The sequence below is a fragment of the Mobula birostris genome, chromosome 11 (assembly GCF_030028105.1).
Source record: "Mobula birostris isolate sMobBir1 chromosome 11, sMobBir1.hap1, whole genome shotgun sequence".
Taxonomy (NCBI): domain Eukaryota; kingdom Metazoa; phylum Chordata; class Chondrichthyes; order Myliobatiformes; family Myliobatidae; genus Mobula; species Mobula birostris.
In genome coordinates this window covers 59,620,345-59,634,745 of record NC_092380.1, presented here as the reverse complement: position 1 = coordinate 59,634,745, position 14,401 = coordinate 59,620,345, and the positions used below count along the sequence as shown (strand labels likewise).

At 40.3% G+C, this 14,401-nt stretch overlaps 1 protein-coding gene across 1 annotated transcript in view; it reads left to right on the top strand.

Moving 5' to 3' along the window:
- ptpn5 (protein tyrosine phosphatase non-receptor type 5) overlaps positions 1 to 13,998 on the top strand; it is a 56,719-nt gene extending 42,721 nt beyond the window's left edge. Inside the window, exons 8-12 of the mRNA XM_072271367.1 lie at positions 1,988 to 2,125; positions 2,680 to 2,790; positions 6,056 to 6,219; positions 6,620 to 6,733; positions 13,905 to 13,998. Of these exons, the coding sequence (XP_072127468.1) occupies positions 1,988 to 2,125; positions 2,680 to 2,790; positions 6,056 to 6,219; positions 6,620 to 6,733; positions 13,905 to 13,998 (621 nt within the window). The remainder of the gene's footprint in view (positions 1 to 1,987; positions 2,126 to 2,679; positions 2,791 to 6,055; positions 6,220 to 6,619; positions 6,734 to 13,904) is intronic.
- The last annotated feature ends 403 nt before the right edge of the window (positions 13,999 to 14,401 follow it).

The following is a 14,401-nucleotide window of genomic DNA, read 5'->3' as shown; positions in this document are numbered from 1 at the left end:
TGCTGCTGCTAAGTTAACAAATGTCATGACACATGCCAGTGATAATAAACCTGATTCTGATGTGTGTATATATACAAATGTTTGTATGTATGCAGGTGATTTTGTATATATAAACAATACCAACAATGCAATTGTGTGCGTAGGCTCTATAGAAAATGAGTAAATGTCGGAGAATTATAATAAGTATAATCTCATGTGAAGAAATATTGGCACTGAATATACATATAAAAATAAAACTAGCTTTTTACTCACTTTTTTTAGAAATAATTTAATTTTTAGGCAATTTTAAAAAAATGCTATCATATATGCAAATTCTATGTGGCGAGAAGTATTCACTCACCAAGAAAAGCACATTAAACTTCCTTTCAAAATATGATTAGGTATCAGGGATTTAATAGAAGTTGTAGTGGTAGATAGTGATGCAGTGCTAAACTTCACTTGTTCTTGCTTCTCTGCAGTTTAGCTGTTTCTGGCACCGCAGTAAGTAAAGCCTTCATAACACTCATGGGTCAGTAGAAGGCAAAACAGAACCAGCCTCTTGCTGCATCCTCGCTGACTGGCCTTGCTGCAGACAGCCCCATCCAATCTTCAGCTTGTTCATGATAGTCATACTGTTTTAATTGGATTACTACAACACAGGCCATGCCAGGCTCTCCATATTAATCCCCTTTTGATGAGGGTTTTGATGGAAAACCTGGCAACTTCTGACAGTCTATCAGTTGGAATTAGATGTGGAAGGTTCCCCATTAACATGTAATTATCTATAACTACGTAATCATAATCACTAGCTGGTGGAGCACGTTGCAAGGTAGCCTGCTGGGTCAAGCCTGCCTGCTCACTGTATATTCAGTGATTTGGGGATGGATGTTCAGCAGAGTTCAGCAGGCCGCCCTGCAGGGTGTGAATACTGGTTTGTACATGGTCAAGCAGGAAAAGAGACAACAATTGACTTGCTGCACAACCCCCTCCCCCAACACACACCGACTAAGCTGTTTAGCTGCTTCATTTGCATCATCTAGCATGCTTTCCCATTTATTTCATTCAGCATTCCAATTAAATTACATATATTCACTTTCTTTTAACTTATAGACAGGATTTTAGTAATATTTCATCAAAACAGTGAACATATCATGGTCCATTCAGAAACTCCTGTGACTCCCAGTTTTTTGTTTTTACTTGTGGCTCCTACAAAATCTGGCACTGGGAACCACTACACTAGGATACCCAAGATGAAATGTACTTGCTGAGTCTAGTGTGTTCCAATACCCGCATCTGGTGTTAAGGTGACAGGACCCATTGCAATACAAAACTTTTTTTTATCCAACTTCAGGCTCACTTCAGTCATCATGCAAAATGGGTGAGGATGTGGACAACAATTTAAAACAAAAAGCAATTCTGTCCTTCTCAGGCATCTCCATTCACTTCTTCATCTGTGTCAGTTTGTTCCATCACCATCTTCCACATCCCAGCCTAGAATACTGTTTGATGTATAATTGTGAGCCAGTTGTCCTTTACTTGCTATAAATGTTTAAAATACAACACCGCCATTCCTGATTTATTTTGAGAGATGTATCCACAAGTACTGTAAAACACTGAAGTGACCTTGGCCAATCCTTGTGTGCATTCAATCCACTGCTTAACGCATAATCAATCCGGGAGGTGCATTATCAATCTTACAGAATCTTGCAGGGTCAAGTACAAAACCTGACAGTGAGAAATTAATAATTCATCGGAACAAGTTGTTCTATTTTATGAGTCTATATAGAATGTCCTTTGGATGGCGAACTCATTGTCTGCTTCTCTGGACTCTGCAGGAACTAAGTACAGATTTGACAGCTTAGTTTTCTTGCACCCTTCCTTATGACTAATTGAACCACTACAGTACATTCTACGCTGTATAACGACAGGAGAACTGCAGACTGTACTGTGTTATGGTATTTCTTTCCATTAATACAACTATTAAATTGACATTGTTTTTCATTTACAGGGCTATGGAGGGGAGGAAAAGGTGTACATTGCTACTCAGGGACCAATTGTGAACACCGTGTCGGATTTCTGGACAATGATTTGGCAGGAAAGGTCAACCATTGTTGTCATGATCACAAACCTAGAAGAGAAGAATGAGGTACTGCGATAGCTGGCACCAGATTGATTCTATAAAACTGAAGAAATTTACCAGACAAGACAATTTGTATTAATCAGAAAATGTTTTTACTTTCATGCCCTCCAGTACTTTTAAGCACAAGCATTATACATCTGTTAGTTTACTCAGTGAGTGCCAGCATCTTATTCGCACCTGCCCCACATTTTCCATACTATCAGCTTTTTCCAGGATGGTTAACTCTAATTAAATTAAGGATTGACTCCTCATAGTCAGCATACCCAGTGGCACAGCAGACACCCTACTTACCGAAGAGCAGTACTGTTCTTTTCTCTATTGAACTACAATCTCAATTTTTAATTGTGTAGGCAGTCTTTCTGATAGGAAGCAAAACACAACATACTTGATGGATTTAGCAAAATAAAATCCAGGAGGCTGAACTCCTGCAACTCAGCTGAGGAGTGTCAGTCAGTCTGGAGATGAAATCAACAGGAAGCAGCAGCTACATAACAGATCAGAATGCTGGTTTGTCCTCAACGGCTCTCTTTCAAATGCATTCCTCTGTTCCATTATTTCAGAAATGTACAGTGTATTGGCCTGAGTATCAAGCCAATTATCAAGGAATCGAAGTCATTGTCAACAACGTCCTACATGCAGATGATTACAGTTTGAGAAACATCACCCTGAAGGTGAGAGAATGTTGGCTATTAGAATTTGATCTCTACCTTTATTGTTGGATCAACTATGGTTGAAGAATATTATTTATTCATTCCATTAATATTATAATTTTCCATCTCTTTTACGGCATTAACAATATTTCCAATGCCCTTTCATTGTGCAATATGCCCTGTCGCACAATGCCATATACTGTAGATGGCTCCAAGTATGAAAGACATAAAAATATAAACAATGTAGAAGGAAACTAAAAATAATTGTAGGTGGTCAAACAGGAGCTTTGAAAATTCCGAAATAAATTATTAGGATTATTTCAGACAGCAGATACGCTGTTGAAGAGCTCACACGTTGGAGGAAATCAAAACTAAAAAGAAAACTTGGCATGACATTTAGAACGTTGACAAACTTCTATAGAGGAGTTATTGATTGGTAGCATCGCAGCAGAAAATTCTTCAAAAAGTAGTGGATACAGCCCAGTCCGTCACAGGTGAAGCCCTCCCCACCATTGAACACATCTACATGAAGTAGTTGTCACAGAAAAGCAGCATCCATCATCAGGGACCGCCACCCACCCAACACCCATGCCAAGCTTCTTTCTCAATGCTGCCATCAGGAGGGAGGTACAGGAGCTACAGGATCCATACCGTCAGGCGCATGAGCAGTTATTACCCCTCAACCATCAGCTCTTGAACCAGAGGGGGTAACTTCACACAGCTTCACTTACTTCGCCACTGAACTGTTCCCACAATGAATGGACTCACTTTGAAGGATTCTTTATCTCATGGTCTTGATACCAATTGCTTACTTATTATTATTATTTCCTATTTTTCTTTTGTAGTTTCACAGTTTGTTGTCTTTTGCACACTGGTTTTCCGCCCTGCTAGGTGCAGTTTTTCATTGATTCTATTATGAGTTTACGAATTTATTGAGTATGTCCACAAGAAAATGAATTTCAGGGATGTATATGCTGACATGTAAGTACTCTGATAATAAACTTACTTTGAACTTTGATTTCAGTTGATGCATTTGTAAAGGTGTGGCATCCTTTAGTCTCGTGAGACCATGGATCTGCGCCTGGAAAGTCTTGCTTCAGTCTGTGTTGGTAGAGCAGCGTCTGTTATCGCGGTGAGGTGACGCTGGACTGTCCTCTCCAGGGCGTAGGCCTGGGCAAGGTTGTATGGAAGACCGGCAGTTGCCCATGCAGCAAATCTCCCCTCTCCATGACACAGATGTTGTCCTAAGGAAGGGCAAGGGCCGATACAGCTTGGCACCAGTATTGTTGCAGGAGTTGCCAGAGTGAGGTTGAAGGCAACGTCGGACTTAAGGACTCCGGCTCCGGATTTGTCCTCAGGGTTGGTTTACTCCCAAAGCCTTTCCCATGAGTGGGTATGGCCACAAGGCAGCGGAGGTTTGAAATCAGAGTTTTCCCTCTCTTAGATGGACTGCCTTCCCAGGCTGACGAGCTCCATCTACCCAAAGCACTGGTTTTAAGGCACCAGGGCCCGCCTTCGCCCCTTCTCCTGTCAGTGGAAACAGTTCCACCAGGCTTAGAGGCTAAGCCACACGAGAAGGCCAGGAGTTGGACTTGGTTGTCAGAGGTTATTTGAGGTGCATGCTGTGAGGAGCACTTTTAGGTAGTGGGAGCTTGTCCCCACTACCACCCCTCAGCTTGACAACCTTGGAACTAAAGGATAACTAAGTAAATAGGGAAACACACTTGAACAGATACTACAGATTGACCAAATTGATTAGAAGATTGAGATCTGGAAAAAAAGGAAGAACCTAATGTGTCTGATGTTCTTTTGTCGTTCTTAATTTTCTTCACTCCTGTGCACAATTTCTGAGGAGGCAGACACAATAGGGCCATCCTTCAATTTCAGAGACATCAAAGCAGTGGTGCATATCAAACCAATTTTTCTTTCCAGAGAAGTCAATGCAAAGTCAAAGTGAATTTGACTTTTTTTTAACTGTCCACGATTATCCCCGTATTCCCTGTTGAAACCAAAGCCATGGTCAGGGACAGAGGACATGAGTGTCTTATTGACACATGAACACTGATTGTTATTTCTGGATAATCAAGGGACCCAATCAAAGATGATTGCTGCAAAAGCAGTAGCCACCAATAACTGTGCACTGCAGGAGAAGCTTAAACTTCTGTCATGGCTCTAGACCAGGCTCTAGGAGCTTTTAAGAGTGTTACAGCAGTTCAGCTATCAGTCCTTCAGCAAATTACGATAGAAGATGCAGTGGGTTTGTGGCACAAATTTGCTGTACTCTTTTAGTATGTTGACATTCATCCTACTCCAAGTGGTGATCTATACTTATTGTACATTTCCCCACAGCATAAAAGGAGGCCATTCAGTCCACCAAATCTTTGCCAGCCCTCAGAAAAACCCCATTCCCACCTTATTTCCCTATAATCTCTTCTCCCTCTCATGCCCTTCAATTCTACTCTGCTTTTTCTACTGTCCGCCTACACTAGAAATTATTTGTTATGTCCCAATTGACCTACCAAATAGTACAATTTCGGGATGTGAGAGTACACCAGAGCACCCAGAGAAACACATACAGTGACATGGACAATGTGCAAACTCTACACCGACAACACAAGAGACTAATCCAGACTGCTAGAACTGTGAGGCAGTAGCTTTACCTGCTGCTCTACCATGATGACTGGCTGTGTCAACCACAAACTAAAAATGATTGCTAGTTTTAACCGATGTGTTGCAGTCATGGACCTGTATATCCCCCAGTATAAACACAACCAAATCCACATTCCTTGAATCTAAACAACTAGTGCCTCTTCGTGATAACAGTTTTCTATACAAAATTCTAAATTGAAGTTATTTTTATACACTGGGAAAGGAATGAAGTGAAATAGTCTTCATAGAATGAAGAATATGGTTAATCATATTCAAAGAAATCAGGGAATAAAGTTGAATACAACTTTCTTTCTGGCAAATAACAAATTAATAGGGAAATTTGTAGAATTTTATACCAAAAATTAAAAAAAACATAAATAAACACAAAATTAATTTTTGTGCAGAACATTCACCTCTCACTTGAATAATTATATGGTGCATTCCTTTCAGAATTTCTATAAATTATTCTTCTTTCTGCTGCTATAATTTACATACACTCTCTCATGTACAAATATATCCCTAATTATGGATTTAATCCTATAACCGTTTAACATAACAAAATTTAATTATCACACCCCATATGCTGACAGGCTAACTTTTTCCAAACATTAGTTTTCAAACTTTTTTTTGGTTTTAGGATGGTTTTGAGGAACGACATTTAAAGCACTACTGGTACACATCCTGGCCAGATCAGAAGACACCAGACAATGCTCGACCACTTTTACAACTAGTGCAAGAAGTGGAAGAAGCCAGAATGCAAGCAAAGAAGGACAACAGTGGACCAGTTATAGTCCACTGCAGGTAGAATGAAAATCTTTATACGATTTCAGAGGTGGAACCTCACTGTATTTTTCCAGACCTAATCTTTCCCATGAACTTCGTTCTTAGAATTCCAACACCTTCACCTGGGAGATTTAAACATTAACATGCGAAGTCATTTAATTTTGGCTTCTTGATTTACTTATTCTTCCTTTTTTCGTGGTAATCTAAGATTTGGTTGATATGGTTCTTCACCGTACTTCTCTGTCATTAAAGCAAGCTCTAGAATGATTACCTTAGTGAGATGCCTATAAAAACAGATGCTCTTAACAAATTCTTCATTTTGCTTCACATACTTGTTGTCTTAGCAGTGCAAAATCTAGAGTGCCATCAATTGATATGGAATAAGCTCTATATTTGGTTTACTTGTTTTGTTTTTCAGTGCGGGCATAGGGAGAACAGGTTGTTTCATTGCCACCAGCATCTGTTACCGAGAGCTCAAGTATGCTGGCATGGTTGATGTACTGAGGACAACTTGTCAGCTCAGGATAGACAGGTAATTGTGAAAGATAATTGTAGGCATTAAAAGTTTTGGAGGATAAAACAGAATATGAAAAAAGATTTGCAATAATGGTGCATACAGAATAAAACAAATGTATAAATACCTCTCATTGTATTCACCAAAGCACTGCAAAAATTTTGTTGAACATAAGCAAAGACTGCAAGTACAAAATACCATTGATTAATGAATTTATTTTGTAGAAATTCTTATCATGCCTCAACATAATTCATCTAATGGCTTTGGCACTATGCCTGTTCAAACAGTTTGAAAATAAGACGGAGAATAACTACTACTACAACTATTGGATTAAATGATGGCTAAACTAAGAGTCAATTATCCACATCTCACTACTTCTTTTTCATTCTTATCCAATTTCCCTTTGAGACCTATGAACAAATCACCCTCCAACAACCTCTCTGCAGTCCTTTTCAAATGCTAACCATTTGCGCTGTATTGTTTTGATAAAGTATTTCCATATGTTGCCTTTAGTTCTTTATATCTACATTTCCACTTTAAACCTGTGTTCTTTAGAAACAGTTTCTCTTTGTCCTCTGGAATTATTTTTTTATTTCGAACACTTCACATCCTAACTTTCTTTGCTCTAAAGAATTGGGTCAAATTTTGGCCAGTAAGCATTTTATGAAATCTTCTATATAGGCATCCGTTAGTCTCGTGAGACCATGGATTTGCACCTTGGAAGGTTTCCAGGGCGCAGGCCTGGGCAGGGTTGTATGGAAGACTGGCAGTTGCTCATGCCACAAGTCTCCCCTCTCCTCGCCACCAATTCCAAGGGAAGGGCACTAGGGCCGATACAGCTTGGCACTGGTGTCGTCGCAGAGCAATGTGTGGTTGTTCTTTGCTCAAGGACACAACATGCTGCCTCAGCTGAAGCTCGAACTAGCGACATTCAGATCACTAGACCAACGCCTTAACCACTTGTCCTCACGCCAACACTATGAAATCTTATTATTTTGTATTCTACATTAATCAGGTTAGCAACCTGTCCTGCCATCTTCAAGGTAAATGCACTTTTACCCATTGGTGTCTCTGTTCCTGCACTATTATATTTACTTTGCCTTCCTTCACGTCTTCCTACCAAAATATACCACCGCAATTTTCTGTGTTAAATTTCATTTTCCGTACATTCATGTAATGCCAACATTATACTCTTCATTGTTCACAAATTTTCAATGTTTTATGTTGCCTTCACATTTTGAAACTTATTTCTATGCAACCAAGTTTACGTTATTAATACATATCATGAAAAATAGTCCTCCCAGCAATGCTTTCTTGAGAACAGCAGTGACTTTAATTTGAAAAACAACAACCCTAGTAATGCTCCCCAAATCGTCCTCCGCTACATTGATGACTCCGTTGGTGCTGCTTCGTGCACCCAGGCAGAGCTCGTAAATTACATCAATTTTTCCTCTGCCTTCTACCCTGCCCTTAAACTCACTTGGTCCATTTCTGATATCTCCTTCTCCTTCCTCGATCTGTCTGCCTCCATCTCTGGAGACAAACTGTTGACCAACATCTTGTATATACCTGATTCCCATAGTTTAAAAACGCAAACACGAGGAAATCTGCGATGCTGGAATTTCAAGCAACACACATAAAAATTGCTGGTGAACGCAGCAGACCAAGCTGCATCTATAGGAAGAGGTACAGTCGACATTTCGGGCCGAGACCCTTCGTCAGGACTAACTGAAAGAAGAAATAGTAAGAGATTTGAAAGTGGGAGGGGAAGGGGGAGATCCAAAATGATAGGAGAAGACAGGAGGGGGAAGGGATGGAACTAAGAGCTGGTAAGTTGATTGGCAAAAGGGATATGAGAGGATCATGGGACGGACGGGAGGCCTAGGGAGAAAGAATGGGGGAGGGCCTTGGCAATACCCCATCCCACCCTGTCTCCTGTAAAAATGTTATTCCCTTTTCTTACTTCCAGAAGGGAGATTTTTCCCTTTTTCCTTCATCTCCACCACATCTGTTCCCAGGATGCAGTTTACATTTCCAGGACATCAAAGATATCCCCCTCTTCTTCAATGAACACGTTTTTCCTTCCTCCAGCATTGATGTTGCCCTCACACTCACCTTCTCCATTTCCAGAACCCCCCGCTTTCCACAGTGTTTGCGCCCTCCATGATTCCCTTGTCCTTTTGTCCCTCCCCATTAATCTCCCTCCTGACCCTTATCCCTGCAAGCAGACAAAGTGGTACTACACTTGCCAATTCATCTCCATTCAGGGCCCCAAACAGTCCTTCCAGGTGAGGCAATGCTTCACCTGTAAATCTGCAGGGGTTGTCTATTGTGTCTGGTATGACCGATGCGGCCTTCCCTACACTGGTGAGACCTGTCGCTAATTGGGGAACTGCTTCATTGAGCACCTCTGCTCCATCCACCAAAAGCAGAACTTCCTGGTGGCCAAACATTTTAATTCCAATTTCTATTCCTGTTCCGACATGTCAGTCCATAGACTCCTCTTGTGCCACAATGAGGTCACCCTCAGTGTGGAGGAGAAACACCTTATATTCTGTCTGAGTAGCCTCCAACCTGATGGCATGAATATCGATTTTCTTTCCGTCTGCATAAAAATATTCCCTCCCTCTCCCCTCTTCTTCTATTCCCCACTCTGGCCTCTTATCTCTTCTCACCTGGCAATCACCTCCCCTTGGGTCCCCTCCCCCTGCCCTTTCTTCTATGGTCCACCTCTTCTCCTATCAGATTCCTTCTTCTCCAGCCCTTTATCTTTCCTACCCACCTGGCTTCACCTATCACCTTCTAGCTAACCTCCTCCCCTTCCCCCACCTTTTTATTCTATTGCTTCCCTCCTTCCTCTACAGTTCTAAAGAAGGGTCTTGGCCTGAAATGTCAACTGTTTATTCATTTCCATAGAGACCGCCTGACATGCTGAGCTCCTCCAGCGTCTTGTGTGTGCCGCTTTAGATTTCCAGCATCTGCAGGCTTTCTCATGTTTGTGATTAACTGTTCACCTTGACTCTGTTTTCTGTCCCCAGGCCAATTTCTTATCTACATTGCTTCTTTTAGTCCATGGCCTTCAACCCTGCTGGGAACCTACCATATTACACTTTATCAAAAGTCCATATACACTTTAACCGCACTGACCTTGTTAACAGTATCAACTCCAGCAAATTAGTTAAACACAATTTGCTTTTTGACAAAGAAATGATAAGAAGAGCAGTGTGATTTGTTCATTGAGAATACAATAGTAATTATTCTGTACAATGCTTTTAGTCTGATTGAGAACTTGTATTATAACTGCTTGGAATAAGAATATTTCTGAATGTGTTCACAAATAATTTGAAAATGATCTTAAAGGGATATAAAAATCCTTTGCCAGCTAAACTTTGTATTTTTAGGGAGGAGGGTAATCCAGAAGCCAACAAGATCACCATAAATATATGATTACTTTCCTTGGTCATAAATGAATACAGCAGGGGTCGTGCATGCACATATTCTGAGCGCAAATGTATTATGAGAAAAAACCAAAAGATGTGGATCCTGGTAAATCTCCTCTGTACCCTTTCCAATGCTTCCACATCCTTCCTATAGTGAGGTGACCAGAACTGGACACAATACTCCAAGTGTTGTAGTCATTAATCAGATTTGTTTGCAGGAGGGCAGGACTGACAGCTCAATCTTCCATTGTTTTAGACATTACAGAGCGGGAGGGATTAAAGGAGGAGGGGTGGCATTACTGGCCAGGGAAAATGTCACGGCAGTGCTCAGTCAGATCAGACTGGAGAACTCAACTAGTGAGGTACTATGGGTGGAACTGAGAAATGAGAAAAGTATGACTACGTCAATGGGGCTATATTACAGACCATCCAATAGCCCTAGGGTTTAGAGGAACAAATTTGTAAACAGATCAACAGATTGCAGATTGTTGTAGGAAATGACAAGGTTGCTGTAGTAGGCGATTTTAACTTTCCACATATTGACTGAGAATCCCATAATTTAAATGGACTAAATGGGAAAGAATTTGTCAAATGTGTTCAGGAAAGTCTCCTTAATCAGTACGTAGAAATTCCAATGAGAGAGCATGCAATACTGAATCTGTTATTAGGGATTGAGACAGTGCTGGTGACAGAAGTTTGTGTAGGGGAACACTTTGCATCCAGTGATCACAATGCCATTAATTTCAAAGTAATTATGCAAAAAAGTAGGTCTGGTCCATGGGTTGAGATTCTAAATTGGATTGGGACATGCTGTTTTCTGGCAAAGGTCTACTTGATAAGTGGGAGGAATTCAAAAATGAAATTTTACAAGTTCATTGCCAGGACTGGAGGACCTAAGCTATAAGGAAAGATTGAATAGGTTCAGACTGTATTCTTTAGAATGTAGAAGATTGAAAGGTGATTTGATAGAGTATACATAATTATGTGGGGTATAGAAAGGGTAAATGCAAACAGGCTTTTTTCCACTGAGGTTGGGTGGGACTACAACCTGAGGATATCAGTTAAGAGTGAAAGGTAAGAAATTTAAGGAGGACATGAGGAGAAACTTCTTCACTCAGAGGGTCATGAGAGTGTGGAATGAGACACCAGTACAAGTGGTGCATGTGAGCTCAATTTCAATGTTTAACATAAGTTTGGGTAGGTACATGGATAGTCGCGATGTGCAGGTCGATGGGAGTAGGCAGTCTAACTGGTTTCAGCATGGACTAGGTGGACTGAAGGGCCAGTTTCTGTGCTGTACCTCTATGATTTTATGATTGTAAAGGGAAATTATACTATAACTTCCCAACCTTCAAAAGCTTTTTAACTTCCCTGTTTATTCTTCATGGTGAGTTAGGCTGATAGCAACCATTATTTGATCGGTGGATGCCCCCCTCCCTAGCTAACAAAGTAGTTTAAAACACAGTACATCTATTTTCAGTGATACATGTTTAAATCCAAAGAATATTCTTAAAACACATTTAAATTTCACAGAGGAATTTTATCTTAAACATTTCCAAATTACAAACCATTTCCAAAACACAAAGGATTTCCAAAACACAGGTAGCATTCCTATGAACTCAAAAGACACATCAATGATACAGACAAACAAAATATCTGTTGCAGAAATTGAAGCCAGAGGAATGGACTCCAGTCCACCCCATGCTTCCTTCATTTTTCTTGATGTTATTTATCCCATACCTCATAAGCCTGAACTGCTCTTTACATTTATTCAGTTTCTTTGCCACGTGGGTGACTTCATACATATTTGATATTTCCTCAGATACCCTTTTTATGCAAAAGGTCTAAAAGACTCTTGGAGACACAGTTCCTAGCTATCCACAATTAAATCTGTTAAGCTAATTTCTCTCAGTACATAAACCTCCATCTATAAGCTACAAGTTATTGATGTACTAAATCATACTATCCATCTGTCTGCAAGCTTCCTTGAACTAAGCAAATTAGTCAATTTGTTTGTTTGAAACAAGCTAAATCAAATAACCCATTATCCTACACTGCACCTCTTGAGCAATAAGACAGATGTTGCGAGCTGGCAGTCTGCACCACAGATATTGCTTCATTTGCAAAGTTGTGTTTTTAACTTCAAGCTAATTACTGCTTGCCATTTACATTTTAAGAACTGAAGAGTGACTCCTATTTACAACCAGAAGCTAAACAAAGCATATAGTTGAAAGTTTAACTGATCTTACAAGGGGCAGCTTCTGTGTTTAGAAAGCCGAGCTTGGCAAACAAAACCAAGAGGCCCACTGGCCCAGGAAGTGAATATCCATCACACTTCCACCCTTTCCTCGTCATTTATTTACTTCCTCTCCAACCTCAGTTTGTCATAGTCATTCATTTGCTTCTCCAGGTTCCAACTTATGAGTTTAACAATTGATTTTGGCAATCATCATCCATCATTCAAGCTCCATCTAGTGCTATTCTGAAATGTAACTAGATCTGTGACTTAAATTGGATATTATGCCATAGATAGGATAAATAGGATATTTAAGTCATAGCAGTCTAGATTGAAGGGCCTCGAGCTGAAAAGTTGACAATCAATTTCCCTTCATAGATGCTGTCTGACTTAGAAACATAGAAAATAGGGGCAGGAGTAGGCCATTTGGCTCTTCGAGCCTGTACTGCCATTCAGTATGATCACGGCTGATCATCCAACTCAGAACTCTGTACCTGCCTTCCCTTCATACGCGCTGATCCCTTTAGCCACAAGGGCCATATCTAACTCCCTCTTAAATATAGCCAATGAACTGGCCTCAACTGTTTCCTGTGGCAGAGAATTCCACAGATTCACCACTCTCTGTGTGAAGAAGTTTTTCCTAAAAGGCTTCCCCTTTATCCTCAAACTGTGACCTCCCGTTCTGGACTTCCCCAACATCGGGAACAATCTTCCTGCATCTAGCCTGTCCAATCCCTTTAGGATTTTATACGTTTCAATAAGATCCCCCCTCAACCTTCTAAATACCAATGTATAGTATAAACCTAGTCAATCCAGTCTTTAATCAATCTGGTGAACCTTCTTTGTACTCCTTCTATGGCAAGAATGTCTTTCCTCAGATTAGGGGACACAATACTCCAGGTGTGCTCTCACCAAGGCCTTGTACAACTGCAGTAGTACCTCCCTGCTCCTGTACTTGAAACCTCTTGCTATGAATGCCAGAATACCATTCGCCTTTTTCACCAGCTGCTGTACCTGCATGCCCAGTTCCTCGAGCACATTTTGTGTTGATCCTGTTTTCATCAGCTGATGTTTCTTATATCTCCATATTAATTTCAATTTTTGGAATTTTAGTGGTAAATTCCCTTCAAATAGATTTGCCCATTTTGCTGAAGTAATGGGATAATATGCCACGACATCAAATATTTACAACTTCATATTTTCATGCACCAAATCGGAAGAAGAGTGTCAGATGTGTTGACGGAGAATGGTTGTGCAATTTAATCAATTCCTTGGCAAATGTAAGAGTGAATTGCAAAACAGTTGAGTTCAGAGAGTGCATTTGAAAGTTTCCAGTAGAAAACTGTGATATTCAATAATCCTTGAATCTCCTAGTATTAATTTTCATGATTCTTGCACCAAACATTATTAGCTACCATAGAATTTCCAGATTTCTTTGATGTTTGAAATAAATTTAAATATTTTGCGGTTTTACAGGAACTGCAGTCGATATTGACGATGTATTCTTTTGTAGGGGAGGTATGATCCAGACATGTGAACAGTATCAGTTTGTGCACCATGCCCTGAGCTTGTGTGAAAGACAGTTATCCCAACAAGCAGAAGAATGAGTGACAGGGATCCAGCCGTGGACCAAAGTGACAGAAACAGTCTTGTTGACTATTTTATAATCATAGTTTTACGTTATTCATCAGACAAATGATGCTGATGTGTACATGTGTGTGTGAGTATGGTTCTCAACCATAATGTTTCTGTGTTGGCGATCTTGACTTGCAATACCCTAGCCTTCATACGTTTAGTGAACAGTTTTACAGTTTATCAATTGTGCAGGAGTTAAGAGATCAGATACACTGGTACCTCACTTAGCTCTCAGAATGTGTTGCGAGGAATAGGAATAAGAGGACAAATAGAATTTCTACTAAAATGGACCATTATGGACTGTTCATTTCTAATTCAAAATGTCGCTGTGCCAGAAAACTGGAGCAACCTCCACACTCCCTGCATCCAGGTGCT